Here is a 19,729-nt window from a genome sequence, read left to right on the forward strand (position 1 = left end):
TACCACAATTAAAACTTTTTTTTAAATGTTTGTGATTTTCATAGAGAGGGTGCTGGAGCACGCCTTGGTGGGGCTGTGGATGGAGGGCCGGGTGGGGGGCGTGCAGAGAGCAGGGGAGGTCCATGTGGGAGGGTCAGCTCTGAGAAGCAGAGGCGACCATCTTTTCCTGAGAAAGGAGGGAGGACGAGGGCTGGGTAAGAAACCCGTAAGATTGTAAAGTGAACAATGGAAAGGGAGCAGCCACTGCTGGGGCACCGATCCCCTGGGAAAGCACCAACGGACGATGGCCCACTGTGGACAGCTGGGTGGGTGGAGCTGCTTCTCGGAGATCAGGAAAGGGGGTGAAGGTTGTGGGGCGGGGAGCAGCGCAGGGTGTAAGAGGAGCTACCTCATTCAGCAGCCCACGGGTCGACCGCTTTGAGAAGGGGGTGTAAACATACATGTGGATGGAGTAACGGGGCTGTGCGCACAGTGCTGGCACATAGTGGGTCTTCAGTTAATGGTGGGGGAGATGGGATGGGACAGGATGGAACGAAACGGAAATCCTGGCAGGAAACACCTTTAGTCTGTTGTCAAATGCCATAGACCTGTCGTGTTCTTTAATAAATTCCTTGAAAAAAGCCACGACCTCTGGGTGTTGAATTCACATGATTATCTCAGGACGAAATCTCAGCACGGGAAAAGCTGTGCCTTTTCTAAAGGACAGTGACACGTCTGTGTCCCCAGCACATTTGTCATTCTCACCTACCGACAAAGATGAAGTGTGTGCAGAGAACGGCAAACGTTCCCCATCTTGCTAACGGCCAGCACAGAGGTGAGCAAGATCTGAGCCAGTTGGCCCCTCCTCCAAAAGGGACACTTATTACAAATCAGAAACATCCACCCACACACAGCGCTGAAAGCTACGCCGTGGCCTCAGAGGCCTTTTACCCAATGTCCAAACTGTGTGACTAGCCCCACGCCCCACAAAGGACTTCCCACTGTTCTTCAAAAACACTCCCCAAGACAGAGCTCTCGCAAGAGGAAAACACCCACTTTGTCCAGCACCCCTACTGTGGAAGGTTCCCGACACAATCCCACAGACAACCGATTACTTCTCAGTGCAAAACCAAACCAAAGGACAGAAGCGAGGAGGGACTCGCTTCAACTCACCAATTTGTGCCTGAGATGGACAGTGACGAGCGGGGAACCCGACAAGTTTTGGGAGAGTGTGGGCGGAGGGGCGACCTCTAGGGAGATGAGAGAGCTGGCGGCAGACAGCGGGCAGCTCTTATAATTCGCCGCCTCGGGAATCCTAGGAAACAAATGAAAAATCATTACTCGGTGGAAAGGGGGGTACACAGTAAGAAGCTGAGTTCAGAAGGTGTGTGAAGCCTGAGGGTTTGAACTGGGGTCCCTCGGATGGAACGCGATTCCCATCCGTCAGCACCTGCTGCTCCCGCTCCAGCTGGGGGGCGGGGGGCCTGATGCCCATCCTGCCACTGGTATTCTACTCCTGCAGCTTGAACTCTATCTTTCGGAACCTGCCAACACCACCAGGGAGACAGGCCCTGACCTCTGACCTCACAGCATTTGTAATCTAGTAGGAGAAGCAGGGGACAGGGCTCGGGGAGTGTTAGAGCATAAAGGGCAAAATGACGGGTTTGAACCTCAGCAACCCACTTAATGTGCTGTGTGACCTTGAGCAAGTGACCTACCCTATCTGAACTATTATCTCTCTCATGACAACGGGGCTGTGACAAAGAGCAGTGTGGCAACACCTGCTGCATTGCCGCCCAGTGTACGTTTGTTTTTCCCCTGACAGAGGCCCCTTCCTCTCCCTCCAGGTGACAACCTCCTCCCCCACCTGCGGCCCATGTGCTCTGTTGTTGATGCCAAGAGTCAGATGGAAAATGCTGGCTCTGAGGTGGTCACTTCTCTCTGCTGCCCGTTGGCCCTGAAGGGTGAGGTCCTGTCTCACAGTCATGAGGGGACCGGCAGACTGGGAAGGGGGTGCTGAGGGAGCCAGGTGACATCAGCTGGAAGCTGGATCAAGCTGCTCCTGAAGCAGTTGCTCATGCACCTTTCTGCTTACAAAAGCCACTAAGCTCCCTTTTTGTTTAAAATGGGTTACGCTGGGTTTTTGGTCTCTTGCAGCCCTATCAGAAGAACCCTGACTGCACTGTTCTTATCTCATTGGAGCTCTGAGCTTGACACAATTTTCAGGGCCAGGACTAAGGGGAGGCAGGCAAGGAAGCTGGGGTGCAGGATTCAAGGGGTACAGGGGCCACACTGCATGGTTCCAAGGCGGTCACCTGTCTGAACTACTGCCCAAGTGCTGCTTGCCTAGCCCTGCTGGTACGTAGTAGGTCGTCAGCAAACGTTTGCTGTATGAACTTGTATGTGGGACAGCTACACTGGACTGAGTCAGTGGCCCCACACGGTCACCCAGTCCCCTACTTTATTGTCCCTCGCGTGGACCGTGGCTGCCTCCTACTCGCCTCCAAAGCCTGACTGAGGGCTGCTCGGGGCATTCACTCCTGCGACATCCCACAGGCGTCTGGGGGCCGTGTGTCACCAGCTTCCTCCCTCCACTACTTTGTCCCCATAACCAAAGTCCGACGTAGCCCTCCAGGACTCCATCGCCGGATGCAGCCAGTGGGGCCCTCACAGCGTGTCCCCCAACCACCTCTGCACAAGGTCTCCTCACACAGGTCCCTGAAAAGACTTGGCCTCCGAGAAGCATGCAGGATGACTGCACGTATGAAATGTTTACAGAAACAATGCATAAGGAACGGGTGGCTTAGCCCTTCTTCACGAGGACAAGAGGGCATTCCCTACACAACGTCACTGGGCGTGTGGTCTGCAGGACAAAAGAGGCACTGATTCCTCGAGCCTGACAGCGATGCCGAGATTGGAGACCCAGGAAGCCACTAGAGCCTCTGAAAGGAAGGCCCCTTCCACCCCAACACGTCCGATTGTCTTGCGTGAAACTCACACGCTGACTTAGACCCCCAGCCAGGGGGCTTTAAAGGATGTTATGATTCCACCGCGTCCTTTCATTCTCATGAAGAAACCATCCAGGCACAAAGATTATAGTGCATAATATGGAAGGAAGTCAGCGGTGCAGGCAGCTGGGGACGCCGGGGCACTCTCCTGCAATGCTGCTCATTGACTTCTAATCATGCGCGGAATTCGGAAATTATCCTAAAGGCGGAATGTCGGGAGCGTCCAATCATCTTCCCAGCTCTTACACGTTGTGGTCAAGGGCACCAAGCTTTATTTAAACCATCAGCTCACTCACTGCTCACGTGACCCTCAGAATCGGGACCGTCACCCCTCTTCTTGAGGGGAGAACAGGCCTGGATGCCAACAGGTGCCTGCCCAAGTCCCCATGACCACAGAGGCTGCCTGCTGTCAGGCGAAGCCAGGCACCCGGCACCCAAATCTGCACTGTGCACCCCAACGCTATTGGTCAGCCCCGCCTCTGCCCCTTCTCCTGTCCTGTTCCCACACGACAGGAGAGGACCCACAGATAAGGAACTGCACGTGTGAGCGGCTGGGCTGATGGTTCTTCAAGGTTCATGTGACAACAAGACACCACTGCATTAAGTGCTGACTTCAGAATGTCACCCAAGCTGAAGAGTCAACACATGAAAAATGGGTTCTCATCGTTGAGAAATAATTCTGTTCTGACTTCAGGAAAACCACGGAGGACCTGGATTTGCTGCTGGTAGAGTTCACAGGGTCGCTGGGCGCTGATGCTCGCGGCAGGGGCTGGGGGCGGGGCATGTGCCTGTGGGGCTCAGAGTGTCAGCGAGAGGTGGGAGTTACCGTGGTGACCCAGGTCCTGCTGGGTTGGGTCCCGAGGCTTCTGGGAATGAGGACGGCAGAGGGGACAGAGGGACCCCATCTGCCGAGCTGCTTCCCTAGAGCTGGACACACTCGGCCTGCCCCCGCCCACCACTGCTGTACCAACGCAGCGGCAGGTCTAGCAGATGTGTGCAAACTATAGGCCTGGGGGGGGGGCGCCTGGTTTGCAAATAAAGTTTTATTGGCACACAGCCAGTCCCATCCCTTCACGTACCATCTGCGGCCACTTTCAAACCCCCAGTACAGACCTGAGCAGTGACAGATACCTCATGGCCCGTGAAGCCAAAAATGCTGATGTCCGGCCTTTTATGAGCCAGTGAGCTGGCACCTGGCTAGAATGGCAGCCCACCCTGGTCCCAGTGCATGACATGTGCAGTGGACGGCTGTGACCGGCACACATCTTTCCTTTCCTATTTGAAGGGGGGAGACGTGGGTGGTGGTACAGATACCACGCTCCTGTATGCCCCTTCCCCTTGGCCCTCAAAAGCCGTCAGCTACACCTCATAAATATACGTTTCATGTCATTTACTAAAAAATCTGAACCTCCAGAAGCAAGAACTGTAAATGAATCAAGAGGGGCCAAGGCCGGGTCCACTTTTCATTCATGAACTTGGTTTTGGAGAAATTGTCCCCAAGGGGTTGAGAAGGCATCTATCAGAGGAAAGCAGGTTGCGTTTTCCCTTGACAATTTTCTGAAGAATTCTGGAAATCACACACAGAGTGAAAGGTCCCCTTCCTTCCGTTAGAAGGAAACTTGTCCATGTTTCTCAGGCCAGTCAGGCCCAGGAGTCGGCTTTTCGGCCAGGTGGATAGCAAAACCCCGAGGGAGTCCCTCTGCAGCACACCCTCTCCCCAGACTTCCCTCACATCCAGCACCGGAGAGGAGTGGCACTGACAGACACGAGACGTCAGGGCTCAGGCATTTGCACCGTGTGTCAGATACTGTTTATCTGTAGGTGGGAAAGTGCCGCCAGCTTTCCATCACACATGAATCTAAATACCAAGCTACTGCCAGCGTCTGGAACTCACCCGCAGCTCCTCCCATGGGCGGGAGGCAGGGGTCATGCAGGACCGCCCTCCCCTGCCCTCCTGCCATCTGCTTTCTCAGTGGGGGAGCGGAGCCTCAGCAAGGCCGGGTACAGGGCTGTGAGGCTCATGCTGAGACGCATGGCTCTCTCTCCAGGCACCTTCACTGAGACCCTATTCTGAGCCAGGGGGTGCCAGGTTCCGGGACAGGGGAGGCAGGAGCCGCCAGCTGCCCTCTGCAGAGCCCCTCAGAAATAGCCTCATCCTGCAAACACTGACTGCGGAACATGTCCCTCGGCTCACACCTTGCTGGCACTTTCTCTGCACAGGCCCTGGGCTCTGCATCCCTGCCCGTCCCAGGGACCCCATGAAAGGGGAAAACTGGACCGCTCCCTGATGATATTCCTGCCTCTCTAATCTCTCCCTGGGGGAACCAGCCCCTCCCTGTGGTCTGAGTGAGGCTGACCCACCCCCAAGCCTCAGGGGTCATGTGAGCAGGCCTGGCCAATGAGAGAGCAGGATCCCTTGGCCACAATCATTGGGGGGGCCAGGATGGACACTTGACCCAAATGAACCAATCAAAGCTCTCCCTGGGTCTCCACAGAGGTTCGCATGAGCAAACCTGACCAATGAGACAGCATGATCCCTTGGCCACAATCATTGGGGTGCCAAGATGGACACATGACCCAAACAGACCAATCACAGCTCTCCCTGGGTCTCGACAGGCCCATTCAGGAGACAGACTTCTATGCTTCTGAGATCTCAGGACCCAACCCCACATGGGCCTAAAGCCACTGGAGCCAACCATGCTTCTGTACAGGGGCCTTCCTGGAAATGGGTCCACACAGGAGAGAGCAGAAGCAAGAGAGAGACCAGTCTACACAGCTGCCTCTGAGTCCCTGGGTCCAGCCATGCCTGAAGCCAGCCTATTCCTGCCCTTCTCAGACCTAATAGCCCTCAGTCCCCCCGGCCTTCTGCTTATGCTGATGGATTCAACACAGTCCTGACTGACGTAGGCGTATGCTGCTGTCTTCCCATTCTACAGAACTGGAAACTGAGGCTCAGAGAAGTTAAGTCATGTGTCCAAGGTCATGCAGATAGTTCCACGTGGGGTCAATATGGTGACTCAGATGGCGTTCCTGACCAGTGCACTGTCAGCCTACCCCCTGGGGCTTGTCGAACCCCAGTGTCGGAGTTCCTGCATCTCTTTCAAAAGGCTGTGGCATGTCCTTGCCCTGACAGTGAGCGCTCTGTGACACAGTGTTGTCTGTGCCTGTGGTGTGGGGAGGGGGGCCATCATGCTGGCCAGCCACCTGTAAGCAGCCCACAACCCCACCCCACGACACTCACCTGGTGCCGTCTGGCGGGATGTTGGTCAGGTAATGGTGCATTGTGTGGTAGAAGAGGCCCACGATGGTGGTCCAGGCTGGGGAAGAAGCAGAGCATCAGAGATGCTGGTCAACGTCCCACGTGACAAACAGGAAAAAAGCCTCTGCCAGACCCCATTGCCCAGCAACATAGACCCTCACACCCCAGAACCAGGGGAGAAGGATGTGAGGGACACTCATAAGTCGTCTGAATAGAGACGCTGTGACTCTTCGACTGTGAATCTGACGGTGACAGTGACTCCCTGCTCCTCCCCTGAGCCCACTCCAAACACGCAGAGGCTGCAGCTCTCGGGAGAGCCAGTCTCACCAGGAGCAGCACCCAGCCTGTGAAGGCAGAGTCCCTGCCAATTCGGATGGCAGTGCCAGCCTGCAGCTCTGCAGCAGCATGTCTGCACATGGAGTGTTTACAGCAACACCAATGCAGGATGTGCCAGGGGTGGCAATCGCCAGCCGCCCTTTGTGCCTTCGGCTGGGACCCCTCTCTGTTATATGACCACCTTGAAATGAGTCACGTATTCTGTTGTTTCTCCCCACAGTTTGGAGGGTGTGTGGGAGGAGCAAGCCATTAGCTGACTCCTGAGTTCTCCGGGAACATTTGTTGACCATGTTAAAATTTCAGGAATGTATTTAACAATTCATATCACACCACGTGCCACGTGTTGGTGTAAGGGCTTAGCTCATTTAGTTCTCACAACAGTGTCATGAGACAGGAGCTCATGTTGTTCCCCTTTTACAGATGAGTAAACTGAGGCACAGCGGGCTCATGGCCAGTGAGTGGCTGAACCAGGATTCGAGCCCGGGATTCCAGGCACAGACTCGGTGCTATCTGAAATGCAGGTTCCCAGCCTGCACCCCAGTTCTGCTTCATTAGGGTGCAGTGGGCTTGGAGTCAGCTTATGAGTGAACATCTCAGGAGCTTCCCATGATGCACTTTGTGTTCCGAGGACAGAGCCGCTCCCGCAGGAGCAGGTGAGGCCCACGGGCAGTGCCTCAGCCAGGTGGCAGCTGCCAACGCTCCTGAGAAAGAGCCGTGGTTGTGCCCTCCCTGGAGGGTCCAGGTGCACTCACCTTGGCTGTGGAAGGCCTCGTGGGGAATCTCAATGTAGCTGCGTCCCTGGGCGGGAAAGCGGTAGTGGGAGGAGTTCATGGTATCAGGCAGGAGCTTGGCCACTGAGAAGTCTGAGAGCAAGCCAGAGAGAGGCGCTAGTCAGTGCGGGCCAGGCAGGAAGTCGGGCTGCAAACCCATCTGCGTTTGCTTTTTTTAGCAGAACACACTCCCCGGGGAGTGTAATTACCTTCAGAAAATGAGGACCTAAAATAATGAGCGTGCAGGGGAGTAATTGCGACCACGTAGCTAACGTGTCCACCTGGCCACACCCTGTGGGGTCTCTCCGCCTGAGGAGACCCCTCCTTCTGCGGGTAGCCCCCCAGTTTTCATCACCAAATGTGTTCAGTTGTGCCATGAGCCCCCTGGGATGAGGGGCTGCCCCTCGCCAAGCTCTGGGGGACCCGGAGACACAGCAAATGGAAATACCTGGGTCATTTGTGTTTTACACATCAGACAAGTGTCGCTGCGTGGAGGCAGCATCCTGGCCGGCGGGCCCCACTGACACTAACCTGAGTGGGTCAGTTAGCTTATTTCAGAGTCAGGTCTAGTGACACAGCCTCAGCAGCACCACGCTCCCCACAGACACATAAGTACAAGGGCCTGCCGTCTGCTGGGGTGGTACTGTGTGACAGCGACCCCAGAAAGCCGGTTCAGGCCAAGCCTCCAGCTCACTTTGCACCTTTCATCCCACAGACTCTCGTAGGAGCCACGGCTGCTCGACTCCAGTTCTGAGCTGAGATGACGGTCACGTGACACGACTCTGGCCCCTGAGTCACCCTCAAATGCTACATGATCCCATGTGCACATCACAGCTGGACACACCTGCCCTGATCTCACCGTGTCTTCCCCTGAGTGTAATTTCACATAAGACAACAGAGTCTGGGAAGGCGGAGCAGTTGTCTGTGCCCGTGGTGCACGAGGCACTGTGTGTGCTTGTGTGTGTGCGTGTCACAGGACCCGGGTCGAGCGGTGCAGTCCATGGGAAAGCCGCCCTGGCGTGCCTCTGCCTGCACCACCTGTGTGCGCCGCCGCCCTGCCGGGTACCTGCCATGGAGGAGGAGCCCATTATGGCGACATGGGGCTCGCTGGCGTGCAGGTTGGAGGAGATGTGGTTCATGACGACATCCACGGTCTCTATCAAGCCCAGCACCACGGCGTTGTCCTGAAAACAAGGCGAGAGGAGGGAGATGGAAGACGGACCTCGCTTAGCAATCGCGCGGGGCGGACACACATCATCAAGTGCGTGCTCGCACTGCGGACGTCGGTCCCAAGGAAGAAGGACACCCAGCGTCTCCCGAGTCATTGCGGCCGCGCTCTGTCCTCACAAGGCCAGGTGAGGAGGACCAGGGAGAGTGCCAGCTATCACATTTCACAGACACGGGGGGACTGCTGAGGTCACCCAGGCCAGCCAAGCTCCTGGCAGGTGGACGCCGGTCACCCAGGCTTCCATGCCCACACCAGGTCGTAGCTCTGCTCTGAACGGACCGACGAACCTCAGCAAGCCTCCGACCTGCCCCCACCCCATCCCACCGCCCCACAAGGAGGGGGCTAGCAAGCTTCAGGTCATCTCTGGCACAAGGACACCAGCAGTCCTCTTCTCTGAAGGGACAGGTGCTTTGGAGGTGTCAACACCCACGAATGTCTCTGACCTCCTTGCCCTGCCTGCTGCTTCCCCTCCCCTCCCAGTTACCAGAGCTCAGTGGCCACACGTTCACTCAGGCTGATTATCCCTCATCGTCAGACAAGTGTCTACCAGGCAGACGCCAGTGGCTGTTAATCTCCCCGTCACACCCCTTCTCTCCTTCCCGCCTTTTGGAAAAGCACTATCTGCTGCTAAGTGTCCTTGGCTTTCTCTCACAAACGCAGGCTCTGTGAGACTCGAACCCGCGGGGAGGAGAACACTGAGGCCAATTTTAGGCATTTTCTTTCAGGCCCGTAGCCTGATTTCAATCAGCCAAGCACAGGTGAGCATGTGAAATCCTGCTTCCAGCACACAGCTCTGCAGGGAGCGGCTGGTCCGCACCTCGTCTCCAAGTGTTTGAGAGCCTGCCTAAGTCTGAATCATTCCACGATTATTCATATTTTGTGGAGGAGCATTCAGAAAAAGTTAATTTAATATGTCTGCACGGGACTTCCCCGGCCGTCCTCAGAGGTTCCCCAAGCTTCAGCCCGGCACACTCCGCACCTTTGGAAATCATGAACACTTGAGGGTTGTGCTTTTAAAAATGACTTTGTTTCTAGATAAAATTATATCCTTCTTACATTTATGACCCTTTTTCTCCCTTTGCCAGTGTTAAGTCCAAACTCATTATATTTAAAAACTGTTCAAATAAAAATTAATCAAATGTAAACCCTTGTGCAAGCTCGTTTATAATGAGAGAAGAGGATGTCATTTCTGCCTCAAATGGGCACATATTTTTTAAAGGTTATCGGGGGTCAGGAGAATGAGCCGTTTGATATCATTACACTGGTGTGGCTGTGGCCATTCTAGGCGAGTTACGAGTCCACCTCAGCCTTCTCCACCCTGGTGGGCAACCCTGGAAGTCAGTGTTGAGACAGAAGTATCAGAAGGTGGACAGAGCCGGGGTCCCCAATCAATCACTGGGTGGAGAAGAGGTGCCTGTGACCCACTGGGGCTTTGCCTGAGTGAGAAGTGATATGTGAGTGAGAATGTCCATTGTGTTAAAGCCACTGAGAGGCAGGGTCTGCTTGTTACTGCAGCCCAGCGAGCGGAGACTGACTGATGTAGGTTTGCAAGTACTTAGTAGCATTGGGAAATGTTCTTGACGGAACTAAGGAGAAACAGGTTAGGTCAGATATACAGTCTATTTGTAGAATGACTATACATGTAAGTGAATTAAAAGCTAGATGGTAAGAGAGCAATACAAGACTGTTAACAGTCATTATTTCTCAGCCTTAGGAGTTCAGCTGACTTTTACTTTGTATATATTTTTTTATGATCTGCATTTTCGAACATCTCCACAACATAGTCTCTTGTTTTATTTTTTAAGGAAATAAAATCAATAATTTTTTAAAAGAAAAGAAAACTTAGTCCCCTCTCCTTTCTAATTACTCAAATACAGAAGAGAAGCTTTTTTGTCTTTCACTTATAATCCTGAAGTGCATTGTGTCACACGTTCTACTTTTTCCACTTCATCTAGTGAGCTGTAAACATCCAACATGTTTTTATTGCCATTCAAGGACAATGTGATGGTAAAAAATGGGTTATTAAAATGATAAACAAAGGTCACCCCAGTGTGCATTCCTCATGAAGAAATGTAGCCACTGCCCAGCTCAGTGCTGAGGACGGTGACGTGTTTCCAATGCTCACACAGCTGCCGAGCCACACGGAAGACGTGGCATTTCAGATCAGCGGGGAGGCAGTCAGAATGAGCTCTAACATCCCAGACGTCACGACTGAGATACGCGTTGTTCTTACAGATGCAAACTGGGCCGTGTTTATGCCTCTACTAGGAAGACAAAATGCTTCCCCGGGTCCATATGTTTTGAAGATCAAAATGTTCTTTTTTCTTACCTGTGACACAGCAGTCCAACTGGGCAGCAGAAGAACCTCTCCCATGGTTTTTAAGAAGGTCTAAAAGCAGACAGAAGGACACTGCTTAGAATGTATCCTCAAGCCTCAAAATCACAAGACCTGCAGTTTTCCACTCTATCAACCATGGTAACAGAGAGCTGTGGGTGACTGAAGTACCCCCATGTCACAGACGGACACACTGAGGCTCGCACTGGTTAAAATACTTGCCCAAGGACACAGAGCTGGGGGCCCAGCCAGGCTTGTCTGAGCCCCCACAGTTCAGAACATACTGTGACAGCCTTTTTCAGACTGAAGGGCCCATCTTATCCTCTCAACCCTGAGCCTCTTGGAAGCAGCAAGTGGTTCTTGCTCACCCTGGATCTCTGGAACCCAGCATATTCTCTGCACGAGTGACTGAACCCTGAGAAGTCTAGCTCACTCCTGTCACCTAGGCAGGACGTCCTGCATTACCATACACGTGCTTTTCCACATGCTTCTGAGGTGTGTCTTCAGCAAGAAAACCAGAAGGAATTAAGAACGGTAAAAAGCTGGACACTGTTCTACACACATTGGGGCCCGTTTATTTCCCGCTGAGGTGAGGACCACTTTTATCTCCTCCACAACAGAGGCAGGATGATGTCAAGTCACGTGACCATGGGCATGGGGCAAACAACTGGCAGAGGGGAGTTCCACCCGCAGTCAGACCCTGGACACCCAGCTCTTAACCCTGACACTGGGCTTTCGAGGTGAGACAGTTGCCAACACCCCTTCTCTGCTCACATCAGCCAAGAGCCCTGGTGCTGGGACAGCACATATCACGTGCCCACGAGCCCAGGACTCACCTCTACGTTGACCTGGGAAGTATTTGGAGGACGATAAGAAGAGAGAGTCCCTGATGACACGGTGCCCTCATGCATGGCTTTAGGTAACTTTGAGGTTCCCACTGAGATGTGGGTCACAGTCGGCCTCATACTGGTCCACGGCCCCATGGCGAAATCTGCCCCAGACCCCACTCCACCTCCTACCTGCTTGCCAAGGGAGGCAGCAGTTTAGATAGGAGTTCCAACCCAGTGACCACAGGGCCAGGCGGCTGCAGAGACGGCCAGGCTGGCAGGTAGGGAAGCAAAGTGCAGAGGGGGTCTCCTCGGAAGCGGGTCCCACTGAGCTGTCAGGGCACCTGCAGCAGCTACACTGTCTGCTTGTTCCTGACAGGCCTGAAGTCCAGATTTTATACAAAAGTTCTGAATTTTTTAAAACTCCGTGTGGGTCAGACAATACACACCAGTCAGCTGTGCTCTGGCAGCCGTCCCCAAGCCACCAAGCACAGAAATGCCAGAGCATTACCTCAGCGAGATTCCGTGCCGTTTCCTCGGACAGGGACTTATTGGGTAAGCTGAGGGACACGTTTTGCAGGTAATTCAGGACAATTCCGGGACTCTGGAAGTTTTTTCTCTCCTCTGTCAAGTTGGTTATGATGGGATGGTAGGCATCGGTGGGCATCTAAACAAAAATCAGCGACGAGAGTTTCTGCTGAACTGAAGTCAAGACATGCTATCCAAGTTCAGTGGCTGGCATGCCTCTGACCCCAGAACACTAATGCTAACAGCACCTGCTACATACCAGGCACCTGTGGGTGTGGCACACACTCACATGTCACCCTCCCGACAACCTCAGGAGACATGCACCCATGGGAGAGATGCAGCGAAGCCCGGGAGACGTGGCAGAAACAAGTGGTAGGACTGGTTCAAGTGTCTGTGCACTCGCTGTTATGTTACTGCTCTCAAGGAAGGGACGTTGTCGGGTTACAAACACAAATTCCAGAGAGGAACGTTTTCTGTAAGATGGATCCCTTCCTCAAGAAGGGAGGAGGGGCGACACAGAGAGAAGCTGAGGGCCGGAGGAGGCGGGGCCCTCCTTGCTGTCTGCCCACTGTGCCACCTGCCCCAGGAACCACCTCAGTGCTCATGAGGCCGCCGGCCACCAGAAGTGAGAGTTTTCTCGTCAGCCACTCTCAGCCGCAGGTCTCAGAACCGTTAGCTTCTGCTCCATTTTGTGTGACTTCCAGACATGATGCCGCCCGTAAGAGACAGCCAGACTGTCTACTGGAGTTTCAACAGTCCTGGCACAGAGTCCAGGCACAACGACACCACCACAAGGGGGCAAAGGACACGTGCGTCTGCTCACCAGGCTGTTGGCTGCGGGCGTCGTGAGGAAGCTCGATGGTGTTGAAGACAGTGCAACATGCTTTCCTGGAAAGAAAATCAAAATGATAATGCTCAATGAAGTACTGACCCATGGGCACCTCCGTCATCCTAAGGAAGTTCCGTCCTTGTTCAGAACCCAACAAGCTTCAGACATAAGTCAGGGAGCCTGTGGGCGGTTCTGGGCAGGAAAGTTTCTGCGAAGATAAGGGGCTAACAAGTCTGCTTAATGGACAGGTTGTATGAATTTCCTGGGTCAGTCAGGTGTCCATTTGTATTCTCAGTTGCCTTTGAACACCCTTCACACAAGTCACCACATGAAAAGCTGAAGTTACACAAGCTTTCACCGATTTTTGAAGAAATAAGGAACCAAAAGAAATCAACATCTTCAGTGGTGCCTGGACTATTCAGAGATAAGAGACAGAGTGATCACTGGGCCAAACAACTCATCCATCAGACAGATGAAGCAAGACGCCAAACAGTGGTGGGGGGACGGCCCTCCAGAGCCTTCCTCCCTATGGATTCCAGTAATTCTTCCTAGTCAAGACTTGATTTGGTTAATTGTGAATAATTACAAATAGTTAATTATGCATAATTTGGTTAAGTGTGGGTAATTACTGCAGGTAAAGACATCCGGGACTGTGGATTCAGCCATGACGGGCTGTTCTCTGACCGTTGGCCACCAACTATTTCTTAGTGTTCCCTGATGAGAACACAGACTTGACTGATTCTCGCCCTCATTTTGGGGAAATCCCTCAAGGTTGCTATGGGTGACCTAGAAGTGACCTCATCCCCTAGTTGGCTCCAGGAACTGACCCCTTGGGGTGGGGCAGGGCTGTGCAGCTGCTGGACGGTGAAGGTGTGACGCTGTGGGGAGAGCCCAAAAGACTGTTCTCCAAGTCCAAGTGACGTCCATCCCGCGAGTGCCAAGGACTTATAGAGGTCACATCAATCTCACATTTAACTCATGGGAGTCCACACAATAAAGCCAAGGACAATAAAAGTGTGCAGAGATCCTGCCCGCATGAAGTTGACGACTACGTGAGAAAGAGGAGAAATGATGATGTGCCCTATCCTCAGTCCATCTCAGTGCCCAGGGACGTGTTCCTGGAGCATGTGACTGAGCCCAGTGTGTTTCCAGGGTCTGAAGCACATGACTCTGAGCACAGTCTTCTACTTCCTCTGGTTCTCTGCAGGCATGGCCACCAGTGAAGGGCAAAGCCAGGCAGGTGCTCGATGGTCAACACTCTGCCTTGGTGTGAATTAGAAAAGGTCACCCATTCGGACAGATCTTCAGAAAAGGGGCCTGTGCTAGCCAATGGGATTAGAAGAGGGCGTCCACTCTGGACAGGTCACTGGCAGCCCCAGCCCCAGATCCTTGAGCAAAGAACAGGTCCTCCTGCCCCTGTGGACGCAGCCCCACCGGGGCCCTGGCCTAGCATGAGGCAGGCTGGCTGTCAGCCCCAACTGTCTGTGTAAGTACAGCACCCTCTAGCTCTGCAGGCCGGCTGAGTGATGGTACGGGGCGCCCCACGCGGGGCCTTCCCGGAGACTTCCCGGTCACTTTTTCTACACATGCTTTACATCAGAACCAGATCCCCAAGTGACATGGGGTTCCCATGGGTCCAGTTCTGACTCCGCAAAGGTGTAGGACATGTGCTCCCTGGGACGCTAAGCAGTAGTAGAATACCTGTCCTCAACCACCTGGAGAATCGGACGTGCCCTCCCCGGTGCAGAGGGCCAGGTGAACTACACACATGTCAGTAGCAGAGCCCTCCTGAAATGCTGCCATGTCTGGGTCCCTAAGCCCAGAAATGTCCTGGGGACAAGGTCTGCTGCAATAGCTACAGGAACCAGAAACAATGACATCAAAGCAGCAAGCTATCAGGAAGGCAAGATTCGTTTAAGGCTTTCCAAAACACAATGCCATCTTGGTCATCTCGGAGTGACAAATCTCTGACTCCTGGGCAATACAATGCAGTAGATTGATACCTTTTTTCCTTCTAAAGTACATGATATTTTGTCCTATGTCACTTCTGTGAAAGGGAATGAATTTCATTTTCTTGGTGAAAGATGGAAAGGCCAGGGGCTACCCTGGACACCGGCTGGTTTCGTGTGCACGGTGGCTGCTCCCGCCTCACCCCCACCTCTGCATCTGAGACCAGCATCCCCGGGCGTCCTCTGTGCGTCTCAGACAAGGCTGACCCCCTGCAACATCAGGGTGGACGTGACCCAGGCTTCCGGCATCAGCGTACCCTACACTCAGCCAGTCACTGCACCTGGGAGCACATGGCCCCCTTTGGGCAGATACAAGTCACAGCCAGCACCGCTGGAGGACTCAGCAGAAGGGAGAAGCTCCTTTCTTTCTGCTGAGGTCGCTGGAGCATGAGAATGTGACCCTGGAGGGCATGGCGGCCATCTTGGCACCACAAGAAAGCAGGGAAGGCAGGGACCATAGCAGAGCTCCCTGGGGACGTCATTTGGGCAACTGGATTAAACCAGTTCTGTCATTTCCATTATATGAGACTAAAAATGCCCTTCTTGGCTTATGTCGTTTTCGTTGGGGTTTATGTCACCCAGTCAGTAGGGTCCTAACAAGTGAGGGGCTCCGTGTCTGCCTGGGGACGTGCAGGCTGGGCCTGGACGCCTGCTGCTGGGGCTGTCAGTGCAGCTGTCAACTGAGAAACGTGCAGGACCTGCCACTCGGGGACTGCTGTGATTGGGCAGGTTATTTCATGTAAAAGGAACAGTGCGCTCATTTGTAAATGAAAATGAATGCGGGGAACACACAAATACTAACTTTAACTGCAGCCAACATGGATTGGAAACGTGCCTGAGCGGGCAGCGTGCTGTCAGCCTCACGGTTTGCCTTCACAGCCCCCGGCAGAGAAAGAGAGTGATTTTCATCATTTTTCAGAGCAGAAAGCTGTGGTTTGCAGAGCTCAAGACACAAAAGGTCACATGCTCCAGGATTCCATTTACAGGGAGTGCCCAGAACAGGGAAACCCAGAGACAGAGAGGAAACAGTGAATCCTGCCAAGCAGGTGCTCACAGCGCTGGGTTCCCTTCAGAGTGGTGAGGACGTTCTGAAACTAGAGGTGACAGGTGCACACGTGTGAACACAGCCGGTGCCACCGGACGGTACACTGCAAAGTGGGTGGGTTCATGTTCCATGGGTTTTACCTCAATGAAAAGAGAAACCAAAACATGACTTCCCAGGTCCCATGGCTCCTGCTGGCTGAGTGAAGACTCGAACCCAGGACCACCTGCCCCACAGGTCCCTGGTCTAACGACCACCCTGTGCTGAGCAGGAAGGGGTGGCCCGGCTCCACGAGGGCCTGCCAGCGAGTCTGGCACGTGGGGAACGTTTGTTGATCAAATGCACCAATGGCCCCGGAACATTTGCTCCCCAAAGCTTTCTACAGTCATCCATCACACAGACCTCAAAAACTCCCTGATATCAGGAGAGTGTTAATCTCAGGAAGTAAATTGTTACTTCTCCCACCCGAGGGAGCAGGTATTCTATGAAACGCCACTGTATTTACGAGGTTCTTGAGGACGCATGCCATGACCACAGGGCTTACTGCTGTGTCAGGAGGGTCGGGAGAAGAAAAAGGCTGGCTAGGGGAGGTAGCACAAAGGGCCCCCCAGGAGCACAGCTGGGCCTGGCCCCGCCCTCACCCTCTCACTGACCGATGGCCGCCATGAAGTACATGGTGATCTCGTCCGGGGTCAGGGCCCGCTCCCAGACGATGAACTCATCGAAAGCTCTGTTCTCGTAGCGCTTGGTCTGGTCCTGCTCAGATCCTATCACGAGGTTGACGTTGGGCTCCCCATAGGCGTGAGACACTTTCCCATTGGGGTCCGAGGTGCTGAGGGTCCCGTTCACATAGACTTTCAGGCCCTCCTTGGATTTCCACGTAAACAGGACATGAGTCCAGTAGGGACCTGGAAAGGCAGAGATGGCTGTTCTGAGACGCGCAAATGAACTCCCCATGGGTTTGTTTTCCCTCTTTCTCAGCACATCCCTCTTTCTTAAGATGATTGGTCCCTGTCACCTTTGGTGAGTCCAGACATGGGTCATAATACAGATCCTCGGAGCACAGGAAAGAAACTACGCCACCCTCCACATTCCAGAAGCAGTTCAAAGAGACCCTTTGCTGTTTTAAATTCGACCCTCGGCTATTTTAAATTAAAATGAAATAATAGCCAATGGTCATAACTTATTCAAAACATGTTTTAAATCTTGCCTGCCTCCTCAGTGCAGGTCAGTAAAACTGAGAGCCTGACCCAGCCCACAGGCCAGTGGTACCACCGTGTGCTCTGACATAGGACGTGTAGCACTGAGCAACACGGTGGCACCGGGGCAGGTGGGGCCACTGTCACGGCTCATTCAGGAACCTCCATCACTGAGCTCGTGTGGTCACTCGTGTCTCTGGCCTGAGAACCACGTTCACCAACCAGAAAGATGCTCATCAGACTTTGCCCCCCAAAGGGCGCCCCTCACTCCGTGCGTCTTGTGTTCAGCTGTCCTCACCGGGATGAGCTGGGTAGCCCTTTCCCAGGACACATATCCTGGAGCCAGGCGTCATCTTGGCTCCCCCAGGAGCTACCTCAGGGCTGTTTGCTAAGATCCTGCAACTTTCCAGTGCTGAGTCTCTGGATGGAGAGCACTCGGACCCTAGATACGTCTGAAGTATTACTGCCCTTGCGTCTGAAGGAAGAATAACGAATCCCTCCACTGAACAAAGAGTGTGCTGCCGGAAGAAATGTCTCCAGTCCTCCCCCATTGCCCTGGGTGGAAAACAGGCAGGGCTCAGCGGCTTTACCTTAAACACATTCAAGAACCTGCTGGGTGCCTGGTACTGGGACAGCCCACGGGGCACGCGCTGAGACACTTATGTCAGACACTGATTGCAGGTAGAGTGTGACCAGGGCTGTGGACCAGTACAGTAGTGTGGGGGTCGGGGAGAGAGGTCGCTTCTGGCCGTGGGGGTCAGAGGGGACAAGCAGGTAAGGGTCTCTCCAACTCTGTGTCTGCTGGATTCTCCTCTTTTATGGGGGTGGAGCCCGGCCTGAGCACACAGCTCCCACAGAGCAGTGCTGTCTGGGTCCTGTTGTTCTAGGTGCTCATGCGTCTGAAGTCACTGAACTCTCAGTCACCCTGTGATGTCATGCTGTCACTAGGCTCATATTGTGAATGAGGAAGGTGAGGCACTAGTGGGAAAGTAAGGTGCCCACACGGGTAGTGGGTACAGAGAGGGCTCTACCCAGGCCACTCGGGCCTCGCGTGCATGTTTTTTCACTGAGACACACAGCCTCCTTTAAGTGGGCCAGAAAATGAATTTTCCTTAAATACCTCAAAGATGTCACTTTCTGTTGGAGGAAAGCTTTCTCAGCCCTCATCCTGCCCCCGCCACCTCCAAGCACCCTCCCCCCCAGTGCTACCCCGAAACACCTCTGAGTCTGTTGTGCCTCCCTCGTCTCCAGCTCCCTGCCCACACCCCTGACCTCACACTGGAATCACCACGCAGCCTGTCAACACCCACCTGGAAGGGCCACACCTGTGCTTGCCCAGCCCTGCCCCCACCCGTCCCAGGACTCCCAGGTGTCCTGCCTCCTGCCCGGGGGGAACGACACCCTCTCCTCCCATCCTCCTCCTTCCCCTCCCCTTCAGCCTCTTTCCCCAAAGCTTTTCTGCATCATATTGTAACATTGTCAGGTCTGTAGCAGTAGGAAGGGGGAAAGGGGGCACAGGAAGAGGTGGGAGGGGAAGAGGACGCGGAAAAGGAGAGGCCATCACCAGAGCTGTACGCTCCTGCAGGCCAGATGCATGGCACGTCCCCCAGACTGTGCGGTCACACTGTCACTACCTTCCCTGCAGGTACGGAAAGCAGCCTGGTGCACTCACACCTGACGGATGCTCAGTCACACGGCCCCAGGTGCCTGGCGGCAGCTCTGAGCTACCTACAGCCTTCTCAGTGGAGGACGCCCTGTCGCTCTCCCTCCCCAGGCAGGCTTCCCAGGCAGCCCCCTGATGAGGAAACGGGCTCCCGTACTGGAGGCACAGGGCTCTGAACTACTTGGGCTGGAAGCTTCCCCAGCTCCCCATCAGCGGGCGGCGCTCGCCTCCTCAGCCCCTCGCTGCAGACCCGCAGGGCTGAGGGCGTCCTTACCTGGTGGGCTGAAGCTGGCCTGCCACCGCATGGAGTTGTCCCGCGTGTACAGCTCCACGGAGCCCTTGCCACCACTGGAGCACACTTTGAACCCATCGGAAATGACCTGTCCCCCATAAGCAGAGGGTGTCGGTCGGGATGGCTCTCCGTATGTCTTCCAGAAAAAGGAAAATGTGACCCCTGAGGAAAGGAAAGGCGTCGTTGGGTTAGTACCAATGACAAGCAGAAGGGACTTCATCTCTCTACTCTTTTTCATTTAAAATAGCAATTTTTTCTCATTCTAGAGACAATGTACATTCAATTCGGAAAATGCGGATGAAAATAATAGGTAGTGTTTATTAAGAGGTCACTAAGTGCCAAGCACTTTTCTAAGAGTTTTAAATGAGTTATCTCCTCTTGCATATCACGAAGACCCTGTCATCCCCATTATGCAGGTGAAGAAA

At 54.0% G+C, this 19,729-nt stretch overlaps 1 protein-coding gene across 2 annotated transcripts in view; it reads right to left on the bottom strand.

Moving 5' to 3' along the window:
- ADGRD1 (adhesion G protein-coupled receptor D1) overlaps positions 1 to 19,729 on the bottom strand; it is a 103,491-nt gene that overhangs the window by 58,319 nt on the left and 25,443 nt on the right. For both annotated transcript variants that reach the window (XM_081037209.1, XM_081037210.1), the window contains 9 exons: positions 19,287 to 19,466; positions 16,804 to 17,058; positions 13,094 to 13,158; positions 12,254 to 12,409; positions 10,910 to 10,969; positions 8,419 to 8,536; positions 7,335 to 7,445; positions 6,229 to 6,304; positions 1,153 to 1,294 (listed from right to left, as the gene is read on the bottom strand). In XM_081037209.1, coding sequence (XP_080893335.1) covers positions 1,153 to 1,294; positions 6,229 to 6,304; positions 7,335 to 7,445; positions 8,419 to 8,536; positions 10,910 to 10,969; positions 12,254 to 12,409; positions 13,094 to 13,158; positions 16,804 to 17,058; positions 19,287 to 19,466 — 1,163 coding nt within the window. The remainder of the gene's footprint in view (positions 1 to 1,152; positions 1,295 to 6,228; positions 6,305 to 7,334; positions 7,446 to 8,418; positions 8,537 to 10,909; positions 10,970 to 12,253; positions 12,410 to 13,093; positions 13,159 to 16,803; positions 17,059 to 19,286; positions 19,467 to 19,729) is intronic.

The sequence above is a fragment of the Rhinolophus hipposideros genome, assembly GCF_964194185.1.
Source record: "Rhinolophus hipposideros genome assembly, chromosome: 24".
NCBI classification, from domain to species: domain Eukaryota; kingdom Metazoa; phylum Chordata; class Mammalia; order Chiroptera; family Rhinolophidae; genus Rhinolophus; species Rhinolophus hipposideros.